A 19231-nucleotide genomic window follows, 5' to 3' on the forward strand; every position below is an offset into this window, starting at 1 on the left:
GTGCTGCTTTTTTTTTTTTTTTTGCTAACCTGCTTAGATGAGCCTCTGCTGGTTTTTAATAAAAGCAGGAAGATCCGTCCCATGTTACGAAAGCGGTTTTCAGCTCTCTGCATTTGCGTGTTAAACCCTGAAGTGAAGAAGCGGCGAGGGTGAGAGTTGTCAGGGGCTAGGATTAGGGTGGACGCTGAAATTCTGTGCGCCTGTTGGACAATAATATTTCCCCCTGTCGGCCTCTGTAGCCGCCTGTGCACCAACCAAAGAGCTACCTCCATCCCCCGCGGTCAGCGTCAGGACATTGCAAGACCAGGCTGAGTCTGCCTGCGTCTTCGTGCCTCCCCGAGTCTCGGGCAGCAGTATTTCCGGAGGCGAAAAGGTGCTGTTCAGCTCCACAATTTCCTCCCAATGGTGAAAAGGAAAGTACAAGCCCTCCGCCTCCACCCTGAGAAGGCTTCAGGGTGGCCTGGGCTTCGCTAATAAAAGCGGAAAGTGTAAATGGCTTGGTGATTACTGGCTTTCGCCCTTGGACGGAGAAATGAGATCACGATTTTCACGGACAGGAACCGCCGCCGCCGCCGCCGCCGCCGCGGAGGCCGCTGCGTCCCCTCCCAGCGCGGGTCGCGCATTACATCACCGGTGAGCTCTGGCTTGTTGGGGGGAGAGGAGGCTTCGCCAGGGACTCAGCCCCAGACCCAGAAGGATACTCAGGGAATGACAAGGATAAAGCGGAAGGGGGCGAGGGAGAGGTAGAAGGGAAAAGCAAGACCAGGCTTCCCCCAGCTGTCCCGAGAGTGGCTTCGAGGGGCGGGGGTGCTGCAAGGGCGCCACATCTCCAAGTGGCCGCACCCCAAATCTGCTTCCCGCACCGTGCCACCCCCGTCCCCAGGAGCCCTCAACTCCCAATTCCAACAGCAAAAAACAAAACCCAAAGCTGCCGGCAGAGCTGCCTTGAGAGGACCCAGGGGGACGGCACAGAAGCTCCCGAGGCTGGAGGACTCCAGGCGCCCGCATCTGGTGGGAGTGAGCCAAGCGGTCGCCGGTGCGCACCCGCCGGGCTCAGCCAGCGGTGCCTCCCCCGCCAGGATACAGCAGCCGGAGGGGGGAAGCGGAAGCGCCTCCTCCCCGCCCCGAGCCCGACCGGCGGCGGAGGGGGAGGAAGGCGCCTCACCTTGCCCCCGATGAAGGGCGGATCATGCCATGGCAGCGCCGGCGAGCGACAGCGGCAGTGGCGGCGGCGGCGGCGAGCAAAGCCCAACCAGCAGCCCCGGGAGCTCGACAGGAGCCGGGGGCTCTGCGGCAGGAGCCCGGGACAAGGGGGACTCGGGAGGCCGAAGCGCAGTGGTGACAGTCCCCGGTCTCCCTCCGTTCGAGGACTACGAGTGCAAAATCTGCTACAACTACTTCGACGCGGACCGGCGCGCTCCCAAGCTTTTGGCGTGCCTGCACACCTTCTGCCAGGAGTGCCTGAGCCAGCTGCAGCTCCGCGCCGCTGCCGCCGCCGCCGCCGCCGCTACTGCGCCTGAGCGCCCAGCGCCCTGGCACAGCCCTCCCGGCGCCATCGCGTGTCCAGTGTGCCGCCACCGCACGCCGCTGCCCGACAGCCGCGTGCACGGCCTGCCCAACAACACCAAGCTCGCGGAGGCCTACCCGCTGGCCCTGCGCGCCGCGCACGACCCGCTGCCCCCGGACCGCCTCCCACCGTTGCCGGCTCGCCGCCCAGCGCCCTCTCCGGCCCCGCCGCCCGCGCCGGCCGCGGCGCCTCCGCCGCCGCCCGGGGAGGAAGCCGCCCGCGGGCCACGCGCCCGCGCCGCCCTGCGCGCCCCGGGCGCCTACGAGAGCTGCCACAACTGCAAGCGCGCAGCGCTCACCGCCGGCTGCGTGTGCGTCGTCTTCTCCTTCCTTTCCATGGTGGTGCTGCTCTTCACCGGCCTCATCTTCGTCAACCACTACGGCGGCGGCGGCGGCGGTGGGGCATCCCCCGGCGGCGGGGCGCCCCCTGGCGCGGCTACCGGGTCGCCCTCACCCGTGGGGCCCATCTGCCTGTCAGTGGCCAGCATTCTGGCACTCTTCTCGGTTGTCGTCACTTGGCTCATCTGCTGGCTCAAGTACCGACCCGAGGGCGCGGCCGCGGGCTCCGCTGGGGGCGGTGGCGGCGGCCGGAGGACGCGGGCGGCAGGTGGAGCGCGGAGGAGCGACACGTAGTCAGGGCACACGACCTGTCTCCAGCACGCGTGCACCCTCAGCCTTGCGGGACTCGAGAGGAGGGGGCCTCTGGCTCGGTGCACTCGAGTTTTTCCGCCCTCTCCCTTCGGCCCCCTGGCGCGCACCCCCTAGTCGTTCTGCCACAACGGGGCCTTGGTTTCCCGCCTCTCCGGCTTTCCACGCCCCGCCTCCTCCGCCCTGGGCTAGAGAGAGAAATCGAGGAGGCGGAGATGCTACTGGGGAGTCCATCTCCCCGACAGTACAGTATCAACCTCTGCTTCGCGCACCACCCTCATCGTCGCCAGAGTGCGCAGCCATCCCTCCCAGAGTCCGAGTATTTGCAAAGGGAGCTGGAGAGGGGAGTGGGACGCCAGCCGCTCCGCCTGAACTCTGGTTTTCTGCCTGCCGTGACTTTAGAGTTTAAGGGTGCAGGTACGCGCGCGCAGAGAGCTAGCTGCAGCAGTCGTGAATGCACTTGCATTGTCAGAAGCATGAATGAGATGTAAACGGGAGGAAAAGGTCTCCCTGCTTTCTGGCGGCCCGGGAAAGTGAGTAAGCTGAGCGCTGAGAGCCGTGTCCACTCGGCACTGGCTCCGCACTGGCTCCGCACCGGCGGGAACCGGGCCGCTGGGCGCAGCCTCGTCCAGTAACTGCGCGAGATCCGGCAGGTGCGCAGCGCCCGTGCGCTCTCCGGTTTGCGGGCTGTGGCAGCAGAGCAGAGGGGGCGGGGCGCACCAGGCGGTGGATCTTGCTACCCACCATCCCGCAGAGCCCCCAAAGTCCTGGAAACTGGGCTCCTGGGAACTTACGGTTGTTTAATTCACGGCACTACCACCAGGGAGTCATTTCCTCCTCTGTAACTGGACTCAGGGAGCTTCAAGAGCTTGTTCTCCCATCTTCTCTCAAAACTGACTTACTGTTGCCCCCGCCTGGAAGGTACTGAGAGCTATTCTCGAAGAATGGAAACTGCGGGTTTCCTCGCCTCTTTTCTTTATTTCATTTTTTACAATAATTTATTTAAGAATATGTAAATCTGGAAATTTTGTGCGTTAAAATTTCCAGAAAAGATGTTTGATAAGCAGTAACATTCCTTCCGTACCTCCAGTCCAAGTACATTTCGAAATTAGCAGAAATAAAAGCGTGTTGGTAACTAATTCAAGATTTTGTACTGTGAAACTACTAATGACTTTCAACTACTTGATAAAATATACAATAGTGCCCAAAGACTAAACTGACAAGTTTCCTTCCTTTGATTACAAATATATATATAATACTTATCAGAAAAATATTATTTTGAATTTAGCTATTTGATATTGGAAATCACTATGTTCGGATCCAGTCACATTAAATGAAAAAGAATACATATTCTGATTTTGTAACCAAAAAAAAAAAGAATTGCAATGTGTGTTATAGGTGGTTTTGATGCCTTTTTAGAGAAACCAAAAACTCCACCTGTTGCAAATGTATTTTATATGAAAACATTCTTTATTCCAACTTTTGAAATTTGGAATAAGACAACGTTTTCATACCTAAACATTGCAGAAGCTACTGAAAGTGTGCTGTTATTCCTCCTGTATTTACGCCAGCTGTCTGCATGATATCACGACACTATTCTAGTCTCTAAACTTGAATGAGCATTTGTGTCTGTCATAGAGAGCAGTCATTTACTGGCCATTGATAAGTGGTATGACTCCAATTCAGGAGTTGCAATATGATGTGTTTTAGGTCTGTGTTGTCTTAATTAAAAATGAGAAGCATTTATAGAAAAAAAAACCCCTATTTTCCTGAAATTTATTTCATGGGGAAATTGTTCCAAGTTATTTGTGGGGTCTTTATCTTCCTGAAGTACACTTTTCCATCCAAATCCTAATTTCACATTCTAAATGGGGCTGGTATCACACATGAGAATGTACAATGCTAGGGTGGGCATTTCATGGAATTGTTTCTAGTCTTTTTTTAAAGGACTTTACTTATTTATTTTTAGGCAGAGGGGGAGGGAGGGAGAGAGGGAGAGAAACATCAATGTGTGGTTGCCCTTGTGTGCTCCCAACTGGGGACCTGGCAGGAAACCCAAGCATGTGCCCTGACTGGGAATCGAACCAGTGACCCTTTGGTTCACAGGCCAGTTCTCAATCCACTGAGCCACACCAGCCAGGGCTGTTTCTAGTCTTTAACAGGACTCCTGAAGGCCCAGTGAAATCTGTTGTTTTCTGGAGGGAAAAGTGGTTGACCCATCCATCACTATAAGATTAACAAAAGGTATTGCTAGATTTTTTTCTCAGATTCTGTGAAATGTTTCCAGGTTCCTAACACCAAGAATTGCATTCCAGAGATTGGTTTTAATTTGTACTTCCAACAAGTAACTTGTATTACTTCTATATTTATTATAGTTTATTCTTTTTTTCACTTCCAGTGCTGAAATTCTGTTTGCATTCACAACTGTTTAGCTGCACGAGTGTATCTACACATGTGTGCGTGTGTGTGTATACACTAGCAACAGAACTTAGCTTTGTGGATATAACCATGTATACCTGTGTGTACACACATTTGCTATTTCATTTCATTAATTTGGCAACCTGGAAGTCTATTGAAACTTACTGTGGGACCAGCTTGCTTCTTATAGAGTTTATTTATATTCCACAGAGGAGGGTCCACCAATTTCATAAACTAAATTATTCCATATAAATGAGAAGGGCATTTTAAAATTGTCTCAGTCACAATGCAAGGCACATTCTGCTTCTTTCACAGGTTGCACATGTAAATTTCTTATAATGAAAAATATGACTTAGAATACTTTAAAATCAAACAGCTACAATTAATAGCCCAGCACCTAAACATAAAGAGGTTATTTTTCTTGGCCCACCTTGCTTTATTCATTTCTGACTTTTCAAGAATCAAGTGGCAAGATGGAGTGGTGGAAAACATTCATCTGATTTGTCTGGTGTCTACTGGTTTTCTGATAGTCTGGTGCCCCTGTATTCTGCAGGTGTGATTTAATTATTTCTGCCTACACCACCTGGGAAGTCCTGGCACACCAATACCTTAGACAAAGCAGGTGTTTAGGAAGTAATTGTTGAAGTGATCAGTGAGTTGTGTGAAGGGCTCCTGGTGGCAGTCCCCATGGAAATTCTCATCTTCTTGGAAGTGCTTGTTTCCATCCTGGACACATCGCTAGCCCGGGAGTGTGAACTATCAGTAAGGTCACTGCAGAAAGCCAGACCTGCTCAGTCTGCACACCTGCTCAAAAAACCATGGTCCCCATGGCCCAGGTTTTGGGGGCTGCAGATTAGAGTTGTCATCCTGCTTCTAGAGAGTCTAAATTTCAAGTGAAAAAACTCATCTTGCAGGTGATAAATTAAATCCTTGGCCTCTGAATGCAATATGATTTCAATGCAATATGAACAGTGTCCACAGCCAGAAAGAACATTGGGTGTAGGGTCTAAAGACTAGTAGTAACTGCATCTAGGAGATATGAGTCCAAATACTGGTTCTCTCCTTTCTTGGGAAGGCCTTGGCATGTAGTTTAGCCTCATTAAGCCTCAAGCTTCTCATCTACAAAATGGGAACAGGAACTATTAGTCCTGCTTGCCTTGGTGCAAGGATTTGTACACACACACAAGACAGTCTATTGGTGAAACTAAGGCTTTGCAAACTGAAGCTTTATGTGGGTCTATGGCCATGTTCTCATTCAGATCTCCAAGGGTCTGATATCACCTCCCCAGAGAGGTTTGCCCTGACCACTCTATCCCAAATGACTATCTATTAAAGTTTTATTTTCTTCCTAATAATGTATTACTGCCTGGAGTGTTCTTATTTGGTACATTCTTTATCTCAACCTCCTGCAACCAAAATGTAAAAAACAAGGAAGCACACTTGTCTGCTCACCCACTCTGTTCACAAAGCCTCAGCCAGTCCTCAGCACAGAGGAAGTGGCACATAAACATTCTGTTGAGCTGGCTGAATGGGACACTCTCCTCTGACTGCTAATCAGCTTGGCTGCCCTCACCCCACGCTGTCCCACAGTAAATCCTGAGACCCTGGCTGACTTAGTGGCTTTCCCCTACTTCATGGGGATTTGTAAAAGGTGAAGAAATATACCCCCAAAAGCCCTTTGAGTTTTGAGAAAAGTCAATGCTATCATGATGAAACTCTTACTGCATGATCCTAGTGACAGGTGCCACTGGGCACACTTAAGAACCTTTGGCCTCTGTTTCCCATCATTTTCTGCACTGTGAGATTTCAAGATATGACTCTTTTTGGCTTCCTGCCTCTACGGGCACGTCTGCACCATCCTCTCCAAAACTGACAGCACCTGCATAGTTAGAACAAGCTTGCGTTGCAGTGAAATTTCCCACAATACTGAGAACAAAGTTTGTTAAATTTCACATTAGTTGTTACTTTCCATATGGTTAATTCTTCCCCTTTGCCTTCTAAAATAAATTACCCTTCATAGACTTGCTAAATTTACAATGTCAATAACTGAGTAATCCCCCACTTATCCTATAATCCAGCTCATATCCTCTTTATTAAATCATTTGTTTCCCATTAGCTAATATCTGTATTTTAAATTTCTGCCATGATACAGAGATTATTAAATTTATGTCATGGGCAATGAACTGCCCCCTGCTAAGTGTGCACTTTCACTTCCTTTGAAATAATGTTTTTATTGTGTATGTTAGAGAGTAGAATTGATGTCTACTATTTACTACTGTAACTATTTCTTTTTTGTTTTTTAACTTTATTTATTTATTTTTAAAGAGAGGGGAAAAGAGGGAGAAAAATATCAATGTGTGGTTGCTTCTCATGCGCCCCTCACTGGGAAGCTGGCCTGCAACCCAGTCATGTGCCCTGACTGGGAATTGTACTGGCGACCCTTTGGTTTACAGGTCAGTTCTCAATCCACCAGCTAGGGCTATTTACTGCTGTAACTATTTCTGAAAAGAGTGTTAGAAGTGGCTGCAGCCAGATCTCAGTTTGAAATTATGTGAATGAAGAAAATGTGAGAGATTTTTAAAATCTATCTTTTTCTTGATTTTCTCTGATTGCCCTTATTAAAAAGCTTTGTGATATACATCATCAGCATTTTTTCTACCCACCAAAACCTTAAGGCTCTTGTTCTCTTATGCAAAACTAAAATATGCCAAAGAGAAGCAAGTTTGTTTCTGTGACAAATTTACAATCACTCCTGATGGTAAGATGCATTTTTGGCAGGTAAAAGCAATTCAATGTCCAACTTCCAAGAATATTCCTAGGAGCTCAGGAAGAATGTGCACACTTCCTTTAGAAAAAAAAACTGCACGTAAAATTGGGTTATCTTTGGTTTAGAAATACCTCATCTCCATGGGATGGAAGAGGGAGAGTGTTGCAGTGGTAAAAAAAGGGGGTAAAGAAAATATACAACAAAGTTCTAGCTCCTACTATTACAAACCCACATTGAAAGATGAACAGAAGAGAAAGTGACTATTCAACACAAAGACAGAACACTTTTATTTCAACAGAGAATATTTCAAGAACCACGGTAATATATGGTGGCTCAGCTATCTCCTACCACCATGAAATGTGTCATTTCTATATGTTCATCATATATTACTTACGAGTATATTCTACTCTGTGCGCATTTAAAGCTATTGTGTAGTCAAATTTGACAGGCGGGGAGCAGTTGGCCCTGACTTCGGTTTTGGGGAAGGATGAATTCCAATAAGAAGTAGACAGTTACTGCTCGGGAAGAAAATCTGGGACCCAGCTCCGCAAGGCCAACGATTTGTCCCCAGAGCCCATTTCTTACTAAATGCAGATGCAGCAAACTCACTTCCTGATGCGAGCCTTAGCGGAGGTTCTCGGTGGCTGGCCGCAGGTTAGAATAACCTGGAGAGTTTTATTAACAAACAAACAAACAAACAAACAGCAAAAAGGCGGCCCTGACCGGTGTGGCTCAGTTGGCTGGGCGCCCTCCAGCAAAGAGAAAGGTCACCGGCTCCATTCCGGTCAGGGAGCGCGCGGGCCGCCACCGATGGAGGCGACCTGTCGAGGCAACTGATCGAACTTTCTCTCACGCATAGATGTTCCCCTTCCTCTCTTTCTTCCTCCCTCCCCCCCCGCCAAGAATAAATACATAAAATATTTAAAAAATGCGGAAGCCCCCAGAGACACGTCTTTAATTGGTCTGTGCTGGGAACTGGAAGGGGAGGCGCTTCGGTAGGTTTAAAAAGCGCCCCAGGTGAGTCTGCTGTGCAGAAAGATCGGAGAGCCGTCACGTTTCAGGGAGCATTGATTGAAAGGGCGACCCCCCCCCCCCATCTCGCTTGAGTGGGCCGAGCACCGCCGGGTTTCCAGCAAACGGGGAGAGCGGGGACCCGTGCTCGGATGTGGGAAGTGGCCGTAATTTGGATAGCTCTTGAATCACCGTTCCGGCCTTGACGCATTGTCTCTGTCTGACTCTCTCTTCTCTCCTCCCTCCCCACTCTCCTGTGGACTCCGTGTTCCCAGGAAAGTTCAGGAAATATTTGCATCTGCATCTCGAGGGCTGCTTCCTCTCCGAACGCGGGCGGGGTGACCGTTGTGCCTCTGCGATTCACAGGCTTTTTGGGGGGGAGCTCCCCTCGCCCCCCGAAAAATACGCAGTGTTTTCCAAAGTCCCATGAGTCACCAAAATCCAGCGACAATGTGGGGATTTGAGGGCGGATTATGCGGATAACCAGGAAAGTCTCAAGGTTAAATTAACAAACCCTCGCCAGCGACAGCTGTGGGTGTCATCGCCAGGGACAGCTGACGGGGAATCTGTCCGTCGCCGACAGGTGCGGACGAGCAAGCAGATCCAGCTCGCAGAGAGCCATGTCTTAAAATATTCCCCAGGAGAGTTGTTCTTTCCCCGAACCCTTCGGACTAGCCGTTCAGCGTGCAAATTGACGCCCCGCTCTCGACACAGGTGCATTCGCATCAGACCCAGCCGGCCACGGTCGATGGAGGAGGGGAGACTTACCTTGATTTCTCTCCGTTTGGTCGCAGACGCTCTCGGTGGCTCCACGCCAGTGGAAAAACGGAGTCGCCGGCCGTTCACTGCTGACCTCGCTCGCTCCTCGGGGACCACAGGAGGCAGCCACCGGTGACAGGTTCCCAGGGGCGGATCCCGGGTCCGCCGGGTGGAATCCCTCATCCCGGGGCTGGTCGGTTTCCCACAGGACCCGAGGCCTCGCGAGGCAACAGGCTGGTCTCCACCCAGCTGCGCCCACGACTGGAGCCTGTCCTTGTCGCAGCCCTGGGCGCGGGCCAGGGGAAACCGAAGACGTGAGGACGCTGGCACCAGCCCACTTGTTGCGCGGTAGTCGTGGAGGGAACAGCTGGCGCGCGTTACAGCAAGCGACTCAACATCTCCGCGTAGCTTTTGTTCCTCGTTGGCGTGGAGCCTGGTCTTCGGCCCCAACCCTCTGGATTTTGTGACCTCCCTCCTCCCCTATGTCAGGGTCTAAAGGGTGTATTATTTATGATCCGATGGGATATTTGCCACCCTGGTGGCCCACGCGCCCCTCCCAGCGCCCATCCCAAAGCTCCGCCTTCGCACCGATTTCGAGAAGGAGCCGAGAAGCCCCAAACACCTGGGTGGAGAAGAAAAGAGACGCGGAGAGCGGTGACTGCGGCAGCCGGCGCGGGGCGTGGAGACCGTGGGTTCAGCCCCTCGTTTCCCCGGTCCTGCCGCCCCGCGCCGGGTTCTCCGCAAAGCCCAGCCCGGAGGGGCTCCGAAAACCACACCCCGCCGCGTGTGTCCGTGCCCCCCGCCGCTCTCAAAGATGCAAAAGCATCTGTCCTGACAAACCCTGCCCCTCCCGCGGGGTGGGTCAGTGCGACGTGAACGCCGAGGGACAGAGCTCGGAAACTCCTTAGGGATCTTGGGATTGCCGTCCGCGGAGTCCCGGCCGTCTCCCAGCAGGGCCGCGCCTGCCTCGTGTCCCAGCCAGACCGTCCACCACCGCGGGGCGGTGGCGGTGCCCGAGGGTTGTCACCTGGCTGTGAGGAAGGACCTCCGGAAGCCCCGGCCGAACAATCGCCACGTCCTGCAGCGGCGATCCGCAGGGAGGCAGGAAGACTCCGATTGTTTCTGCACAACATTCGTCAACCTCCCACCACGCGTTCCGCCCGAGTGAGAGGCGGATGCGTGATGCTAACGTGTTTCAGATCCTTCCTGGCGTAGAAACAGAGGCTGATCAATTCTCCCGCGGGCCAGGAGAAGGCTTGCTTAAAATACGGGGAAAAAAAAAAATTAGAAGTGAAACTATATCAGTGGATGTGTTTTAAAAGGTGAAGTAGATTTTCAAATTCTTTTCCATGGAGATAAGACCAATTCCAGAAGCATCAAAGGTAACTTGGGTTGGAATTTATTTACAACCAGAACAAGACGGACGGCTGGAAGGAAAGTGTTTCAGCAGGTCCCAGAGCCCATGCCTTGGGGTCTAACAGGGACGGTAGGAAGCAGGGCTTTAGTCTAACCCAAGGGGACTGGCCACACAACCGTGTCACGGGTTTGAATCCCTGCTCTGGGGCTCTCTAAGCTGTGCGAGGAGGGCAAGTTAATTAACCTCCCTGTGTCCCCTTATCCCATATTAGCTAGATGTGATCTGGCTATTTTGAGAAGTAAATGGATCTTTGCAAAGGGCTAAGAATAATGCCAGCACCTACAAAGAGCTCAATAAATACAGTATGTGCAAGTACTGAGTAGTGTATAGTATATGACACAGCTCATTATGTAATGGTAATATGATATCATAGTGACATAGTAACCATAAAGTACAGTGAGAGTAAGGTCATGGAATTATACGTGATATTGCTCTTATCTAATTAAAGGATGGTAATGTGCTGGTGTCGTTAAGTACTGTTGTCACCATATGACTGATTCCCCCAGTTCTTCTGCCCAGACAGTTTATTCAAGATGGGGGGCCCAAGTTGCTGGTCTTGGGAGCACCAGGCCTCTGGGGTCTCCTGCTGCGAGCCCCAGGGCTCTGGACACGTCCTCACAGAGGGCTCGACAGTGTGGCCTGCTTCCGGGGAGGGGGGCAGGACAGGGGGTGGGAGAGGTGGCATGGCAGTCTGAGGTGGTGGGTGGATGAGGGGCATCCCTTTCCTGGTCCCCGCCCACCCTGGCTCTTCCACCGCTGGTACTTCCACAGGGTTTGGTCCAAGTGTTGAGTGTATTGACACCCATCTTTTCTTCCCACCGCCCTGCACTTCTGCAATGTACAAGTCCAAACTCTCTTTTACTTTATTTAACATCAATGAGTTTGAAAAACTTGGGAGCAAACCAAATAGAAATATTCTTTTTAAAATTTTTTTAAAGATTTATTTATTTATTTATTTTTAGAGAGGGAAGGGAAGGAGAAAGAGAGAGAGAGAGAAACATCAATGTGCGGTTGCTGGGGGCCATGGCCTGCAGCCCAGGCATGTGCCCTGACTGGGAATCAAACCTGCGATGCTTTGATTCGCAGCCCATGCTCAATCCACTGAGCTACGCCAGCCAGGGCTACCAAATAGAAATGTTCTTAAATTAATAACAAACACTGTGACATAACTGGCACATACTATTGTATTTGCCTTCCTAATGTCTTTTTCCTCCTCTCAGCCACCTGGATCCCACTATCCCCCAAGCGTCTTCTCCACGGCCATGTATTCTGGAACAGTGAGGTGGGGATTCCAGTCACTTCTCTGCATACAAACGTAGCTTTCAGATCCGAAACAGTCGTTCATCATCGTCTAACATGAACCCACCTGGACTAGCATCCATTAGGATTCATTTAATCTGAAATATCTTAATCATGGTGTTTCTCCAGTAACTGGCCATTCTCTTTCTTTCTCCTCCTCCTCCTTTTTTGTTTTTCTTTCTTTTCGGTTTTGGAGCAGTCCTCTCTCTTTCCAGGAGATTTTCTTTTCTTTCTGTTTCTGAAACCTTCTGTCCTGCTAATACGCTCTTCTTTGTGAGCTCAGAAAGCGTCTTTGATTTCGCTCTCCCAGGGTGCCCTTCCACTTTCTTCCTGAGTGCCCCGGGGTCTGGCTTCTGCCCTCCTGGGTCATCCTCCCCCAGTGAAACCGCACTGTTTGCTCTTCTGAAGTCTGGCTTCCTCACCAGTCAGAGCAGTAGAGTACAAGCCCCTCTCCCCCTGTTGGAAGTGTGACCTTGTTCTGAGGGACCAGAGATGATCTTTTCTGTCACAGCGATGCCTTTTTTGATTCCTTGTGACAGACCTTTCTGAGAACCTCCTCACCCTGCTTTGGAGACAGAGAACTTAGGTCTGGAGGTGCCATGGGGATTCTCTTTCCACTTGAGTCTTCTCACCTCTGCTGCAGCCACAGTTTCTGTTTTTCTCCTCTGCTAAGTAGCTCCCAAGTCTTGTAAAATTTTGCTTTGGCAGTCATTTTTATGACAAGAAAGAACTGCTCTCATTGGCTGAGCGATATTCCTGTTTACTGTTCTAAGAAAGCCATGACCTTTATTCAAGCCCCCACTGCAGGTCTATATACAAGAGAGACCCCTGCAAAACCCAAAATTATCTTCTGAAGGACAGGTCCCTTGTAGTACAGGCTTCCCCCACTAGGTGAGTGTTGTAGGAGCCCATCTGTATCAGTGTACCTGCGGACATTGTTGTGAGGGACTGCACTCATTCAGCTTCAGTGAGTTTTCTTTGGAGACTCTTTCAACCCATTTGCCCATTTCATGATGGCTGATTTATGATCGCACCTGCCCACACCACGCTGAGCGTTGGGCAGTTTTGGACCCAAAACTACATGGTCCCTGTGCTCCACCCTCCCTGTTGACCAGATCTCATCTCCAGAAACTTTTCTGTTTGTTTCTCCATGAAAAAGGTTCCCAAGGGGAAATGTTTTGCCTATGTGGAAGAGGCAAAACAAACAAAACAAACAGCAGAAGCACTAAAAGACATCAAACCCAACAAGTTCAAAAACTGTTTTGAGCAGTATAAAAAAAAAGGTCTCGACAGGTGTATTGCATCATATGGAGAGTGGTTTGAAGGTGAAAGAAGTTTAAACATGTAGGAATAAATACACAATTTTTCATAAATAAGTTCGGGGGTTTTGTGTCCTCCTTTGTACACTGTTCCCTCCTGATTGGCCCTGCTCATTTCTTTTCCATTTATCTCAGGAAACCGCCAGCTGAGGAATGATGACTGCTGCTCTAGAATCTTGGGCTGCTCTGAAAAATTCCTTCCTTTCCCCTTTCCCTTGAGGTAGCGGCAGCTGCCCAGAACCACTCAGGAGAGACAGGAGCCCCCGCCCCCACAGTGTGCAGCAGGAAGTACCTACCTCAACCAGCCTGAAAGGAATTCCCTCCTTTCTCGGGAATGGAGTGACAGGTCCAGGTGTGTGTGTGTTGGGGGGGGGGGTGGCTAGACACTAAGAGGCTGGGCCTTCTTCATTCTATTTCAAATAAAAATGCAATTTGCAGGCAATGTGAACCAAGAGGGAGGTGCTGATCCCACACTGGATTTTTGAGCCACAACCACAGGAACGGAGGAGAAGGGGGAGTCTCAGGGCCCTGACCCCCAACAGGGACATCTGCCTTACTCCCAGAGATGGGGAGAGGGATGGCCTCCGGGAAGCCTCTCTGCCTGTCGGGGGAAGATTCAGCGCCGCCCCCCCATGAGCCCTTCCATAGCCCCCAGGAAGAGTCTTCAGAAAGAGGACAGTAGGAAAGGTCCAAAGGGCGCCCAGCCCTGAGACTCCTCTCTTTCCAGGCATAGTTCATCTGCAAGTTTTGCTGCCCAGGCTCAGTTGCAGTTTGCCAGACTTCAGAACTCAGAGCTCACACTAATTTCTCACTAAAGTGTTGTTGACTACTATAGTTCCTTCACTCTCTCTCCTCATCCTTCGCTTTCCTTCACAAAACACTCCTGCCTGCCCTCTCTTCTCTTCTGCAAGCCACCTGGCTGAGTGTGTCCAGACTTCCCTGGCTGAAATAGTAATGCATTCCATTACTATTTTCACCCCAGCATTCCATAGTTGCTCTCTCCCTATTTTTCCTGCCACCGAGGATTCATACTTCTAGCCTTTTCAGAGGTCAGCCTCATCCCACAACCAATGCTGGCTGCACTTATATTCCGTTAGGTTATTTTCTGGGACATCGGCTCTGCCAGGAGGAAAACTTGGGCGAGTCTCGGTCACTGGTGCAGCCCCAGCACTTGGGACATCGCAGAAGCTCATTCCACTGCATGGAATGAATGAGCGGACACGTGATTTGCTCTGGAGTACAGCCTGAAGACATGCTCAGAGGACCATTCATCGGAGGAGGAGAGGGTAGAATAAAATAAAGAAAACTGTCTCTGGGAAAGGCTTTGAGGGCCAGGTTTGCAGGTGTTTCAAGCCCTGGAGGTAACCAGTCCGCAAGGATCCTGAGGATTTAATGAGAATTTTCGGAGGTGGTAATGAATGACTGAACAGGAAAATCTCTGGCTTGGAGTGTGCCCAGCGCGGGCACGAAGGGAGCAGTAGAGCAGAGGGCGATGCTCCCAGGGCCGCCAAAGCCAGCCGGGGCTGCACGCCAGGGGGTTGCAGCTTCAGGCACCGCGCTAAAGAGAAACCTCAAGTTGAGCGTTGGGACTTGCAGCCTAGGGCCGGCTGGGGGAGAAGGGGACACTCGGAAAGGCCCGCAAGCCACTGGCGCGCAAGGGTACAAGCATGCAAGGAGGCGCACTTCCGAGGCCAGGCTTCACACGGCGTTTATAACTGGGCTGCAAAGCCATGAGGAGCCACTCGGGTTCCGAGTCTTGCCGTCCCGCGCGGAGAGCCCACGCCCACGGACGGATTGGAAATAATTGCCCGCTAACGTTGGTGTCCGGACTCACGCCTCCTCCCTCTCTTCATTGGTCAGAACCTTTGCAGGGGGCTCGAGCGGAAGAATCTCAGCCCCGACGACGGTCCAGGTGGAAGGTGCGAAGGAGACAGGGCCCGCTGTGATGGAATTGGAGGGGTGGGAGCCAGAGGGGCAGGGGCCCGGAGGCAAACCCGGCCGAACTGGGAGGAGTGGCCGCGGAAGACACCGATCCTCGGGAGGCCTGCCCTGAAGGAACCTGAATGTGGCGACTCCCGTCTGCAGCCAGCTTTCCACGCGAGGCCTGGGGGCTTCGAGATTTCCTGGGTTTCTCTGCCAAGGACTGGAGCCCCCCGACCTCCCACTCGAGCCCCACCTGCACCGTGCACGCGTCCTCTGCCTCCCTGGGCGCCCGGGAGGAGTCGGGCCGCTGGTTTGCTCCTAAGGTTTCCCCACCCCCACCCCCGTCGCCGGGCCCCAGGGGTAAACCGAGCCCTTCCCTGCAGTCTGACCGCTCAGGACGGATTTAGGCCCCGAAGAATCGATTTTTGTCCGGCTCCCCCTCGCACCTGCGGAGGGAGGAGGCGGCTGGGGTTGCAAGCAGGCGCGGCGAGGGGCGGCGGGGGTCGGAGTAGGGCTGGCGGAGGAAAAGGACCTCCTCGGGGTGTGTACGTGCGAGTCTGAGAGTGAAATTCCGCGCGTATACAGGTGCCGAGCGCCCCAAAGGGGGATGCATGTCAGTGGGGCATCTTTCCTGGCGGGTCGGGGCTCCGGGAGCCGTCGGGTCGGCGCGCAGCAGGTTCGGGGCTGCGGCACTGCCTCCTGGCGGGGCCCAGAGATGCAGTCTCCTCCAGCGGCGACGGTAACCGCATTCCAGGAAGGGGCACGTCCGGGGAACCCGCGGCTTCCCGACTCCTCTCCACCGGCGTCCGGGGAAGGGATTAGGCTCCAGTACTTTCGCTTTGGGTGCCATTAGCGCCCAAAATGAGAACAGCGCACTCAGGGCTGCTAATTAATGAAGGTTACTCCCGTTTTGTCGAAACGCCCCTCGTAACTAATGGAGAGAAGGGCGCGAGGGGTGGTTCATTTGCATTTGGAAAATTCTCTCTCCCGTGCTGGCTTAGCGGTGGAGGCCGCCGCTGGGACCCAGGACTAACTGGCCACCACTGGGCTGAGGCGTCCTTGTTCCAGATGGAAGTGTCCCCCATTCTGTCCCCCTCGCCTGGCTGTCTCCGCGACCTGAGACAGGTCCCTGAGACTCATCCCCCACCCTGTCTCCGCCTGCAACTACCCTGTCTCCAGTGGGCCTCCCTCTCCCCTCCAAGGACGCTGCGACGCGCAGGACTCCTCTCCCTCCGTCCCTCACCCCTCCCACTGCGGCCCCCTGCCTCCGACCTATCTTACCTAGAAGGGAGCCCGCGGAGGCCGCATCACCCCTCCCTGGGCTCGACCAGGGCTCCCGCCCGTGCCCTAGGGGACGGGGAAACGCACACCCTGCGCGGGAATGTATCTGTGGATGGATAATTGCGCGTCTGTGTGGCTCTCTATGTCTGTGTATGGAGGCCCAGGTGTCGGCGTGTGAGAATGCGTGTGTGGAGGCGCAGGACTGTGTCCGTCCCTGCGCGGGCCCTTTGCGTGTGTGTCTAAGCACGTGAGCGGTGCGTTTGGCTTCAACACCACCCTTCCTCCCGCCTTACAGCTCACCTGCTGAGGCCCAGGGGAAAAAAAAAAGTGCCGGCCTCTTTGCTGAGCATGGACACAGCAAACACTCGCGCTTTAGCCGAGGACTCTCCCCCTTCCCGGCGGGGGAAGCGAGGGCTTCCCGCCCGGCAGGGGCTGGGGGCCGGGGGGGGGGGGGGGGGTGGAGGCCGAGCGGCCGCGTGGAGGGCCCGAGAGTCGGGAAGCAGCTTCAAAGGTTTCGGTAACGACTTCTCGGCCTTTATTTATGCCCCTATTAATACAGTATCCATCATGTAGATATCGATCTTTATCCTTTAAACGGATACGCTGGGAATCAATTAGCCATGCAGATTACATTTCCGACGTATCCAAATGTTAATCTTTCGGACTCTGGGCCGGTGATATATATTTTTGCAGCCAGATAGGATTCGATTTCGTTTAGAAATGGAAAGAGAGGGGTGGAGGCGGGGAAAGGACTCTCTGAAGCTCATTCCCTCTTGGGGCTACTTGTCTTAACTCTTGGCCCGGGGCTGGGCGCTGGGACTCTCCAGTAGTTTTCTGCGGAAATAGAAGTACCGCCGACAGGGTGACCTGCGTGCGAGGCCACCGAGAGGACCACAGACGGCTTTCCGAGAGCGCACCGGGCAGCCGGCTCGCGCTGGGTCTGCGCGTCTGTCCCGTGCCCCCTCCAGCCTCCGCCACCTCAGCGGGCCGGCTTCCTCTCCTCGCTTTCGGCTTCGGAGGCGGTCGGTGTAACTCTGTTCAGATTTTCCCCTCCCGGTTCTCCCGTCTCCCAATGCCTGAATCAAAACTATTCTTCCAGGTCTCGCCTCCAAATCCAAGGCCCGTTTAAAGTTTAATCTCCAGAAAGAGAGACTTTGTTTAAAAGAGGCAACTGATGTTTTCCCAGGGGAAAAGGAGGTGGAGAGAAAGCGTCAGATCGAGGAAGGAACTGAACGCAATTCAGTTCTAGACGTTGGAAGAGCTGAAGTGTTGTCCCCTGGGTTTTGTTGTTGTTGTCCTCTCTCTCCTTCCTCCTTTTCTCTTCTCCTTCCCACCGCCACCTCCCTTCCACTTTTTCAGGGGGTGGGGGTCTGGGGAGGATGTATCCCGGGGCACGCGGGTCCCTGCCCTTGTCTTCGCACTGTGGGCTCCCCGGGCCCGGCCGACTAGTCCTTGGTGGGCCCGAGTCTGGAAGCGCGCAACACTCTTCCCAGCATCCTCCCCGCGTCCCTCACCTGAGCTCCTCTGGGCCCCCGCTGCATCCCGCCGGCTGAGCTCCAGAGGACCCGGCCTCCCTCACCTCCCCTTTCCCCACCTGTTGCATTTACTTGGCTGGTTTGGCCGCGCAGTCTGTGCCTCTGGAGCACTTGTAAAAACGTGCGGACCATTGGTCCTGGGCTCACGCAGGGCTCTGCCGCCTTAGGCTCTCGGGACCCGCCTCCCATCCGTCCTGGTGAACTACACTCCGCAGAGAGATTTCCCCGCAGGGCTGAAGGCTCCAGGCGCGGGGTTCCTGTACTAGAAAGCGTGGAGTTGGAGAGGGTCCTGGCCTGATTCAAGTAAAAGGCCTGTGAGCTTCCTCCCACCTCCGTTCACTCTGGTCCGGTCCCCCAACTCCCAGGGCCTCAAGAGAGGAACCCATAGTCGGGGCTCTTTGTGTCCAAGGACAGTGCCAAACATCCTAAGGCAGAAGTTCTTGGAGTGGTCATTGGCCTTCCTTGTTGCTCCAGACATTAGGGAAACCCCGCAGACCCTCCCGCTCTCCCCAGCATTCCTGTCCAAGTCTCTTAACCTTGCTCCTGCCTCCACTCTGATTCCCCTCTCCCCCAAGGCCCAGGCTCCCCCCAATACCAGCCAGTTCCTCCCCTCCTAGACCCCCCCCCCAATCCTCAACTCCCCCCTCAAGTACCCGGTAGGCGCACACCCTAGACACAAGCTAGCAGAGCAGTTACCGAATTTCACTCATGGAGTTTTACCAAGTTGGGGAGAACATTTTTTGAAGATTAGAGAGGACTTACTCTATTTTTTTTATGAGCCAATTTTCCCCCTGGAGATTCAGGCTTTGCAGTCTTGCCTTCCCTATTTGCATAAAAATATTTTTTGCACAACCAAATGAACATCTGTAAGGTGACGAGTTGCCCTGATATTCCTTCTCTTCCTCCCTCTCTGCCTTTTAACAAAAAAAAAATTCCATCTCTCTTCTTCCCCTCCCGTCTTTTCCCTTTCCTCCTTTTACTTTGTCTTATTTTCTTCCCACAAACCATATGTTCTCTATTGAGAAGCCCCTCACACGCTCTGCCCTGTTCCCCCAGCGGCAGGGGCCCCGCAGGGGCAAAACCACCGTTGCTGGCCTCACACCACATTTCGGTGCAGCGCCCACATCCTCATCCGGTCCCTAAATCCGATCTCATCCCTTCATCCCGGCTGATTTTCCAAGGGGGAGAACAGCGGCGCCAAAGCTTTTGACAAATCGCTGCGGGTGCCTAAGGAAGGTCGCTGCGCCAGGCTGCGACGCGCAGCGCGGATTTAACCCGCGCAGTCACC

General features: G+C 53.0%; 1 protein-coding gene across 1 annotated transcript; it reads left to right on the forward strand.

The window, feature by feature from the left end:
* Window positions 1-313: 313 nt before the first annotated feature.
* LOC123829058 (RING finger protein 223) lies at window positions 314-4179 on the forward strand. The gene is made up of 2 exons (XM_045854552.1): window positions 314-633; window positions 910-4179. Exon 2 carries the CDS (start codon window positions 1195-1197, stop codon window positions 2197-2199), a length of 1005 nt encoding a protein of 334 aa, XP_045710508.1. The 5' UTR covers window positions 314-633; window positions 910-1194; the 3' UTR covers window positions 2200-4179.
* Window positions 4180-19231: the final 15052 nt, after the last annotated feature.

This window comes from Phyllostomus hastatus, unplaced genomic scaffold, assembly GCF_019186645.2.
Source record: "Phyllostomus hastatus isolate PE091 unplaced genomic scaffold, TTU_PhHast_1.1 phas_contig_137, whole genome shotgun sequence".
In the NCBI taxonomy this organism is placed as follows: domain Eukaryota; kingdom Metazoa; phylum Chordata; class Mammalia; order Chiroptera; family Phyllostomidae; genus Phyllostomus; species Phyllostomus hastatus.

Excerpts from the sequence above, each read along its gene's own strand:
- LOC123829058 (XM_045854552.1), top strand. The coding sequence starts at position 1,195 with ATGGCAGCGCCGGCGAGCGACAGCGGCAGTGGCGGCGGCGGCGGCGAG.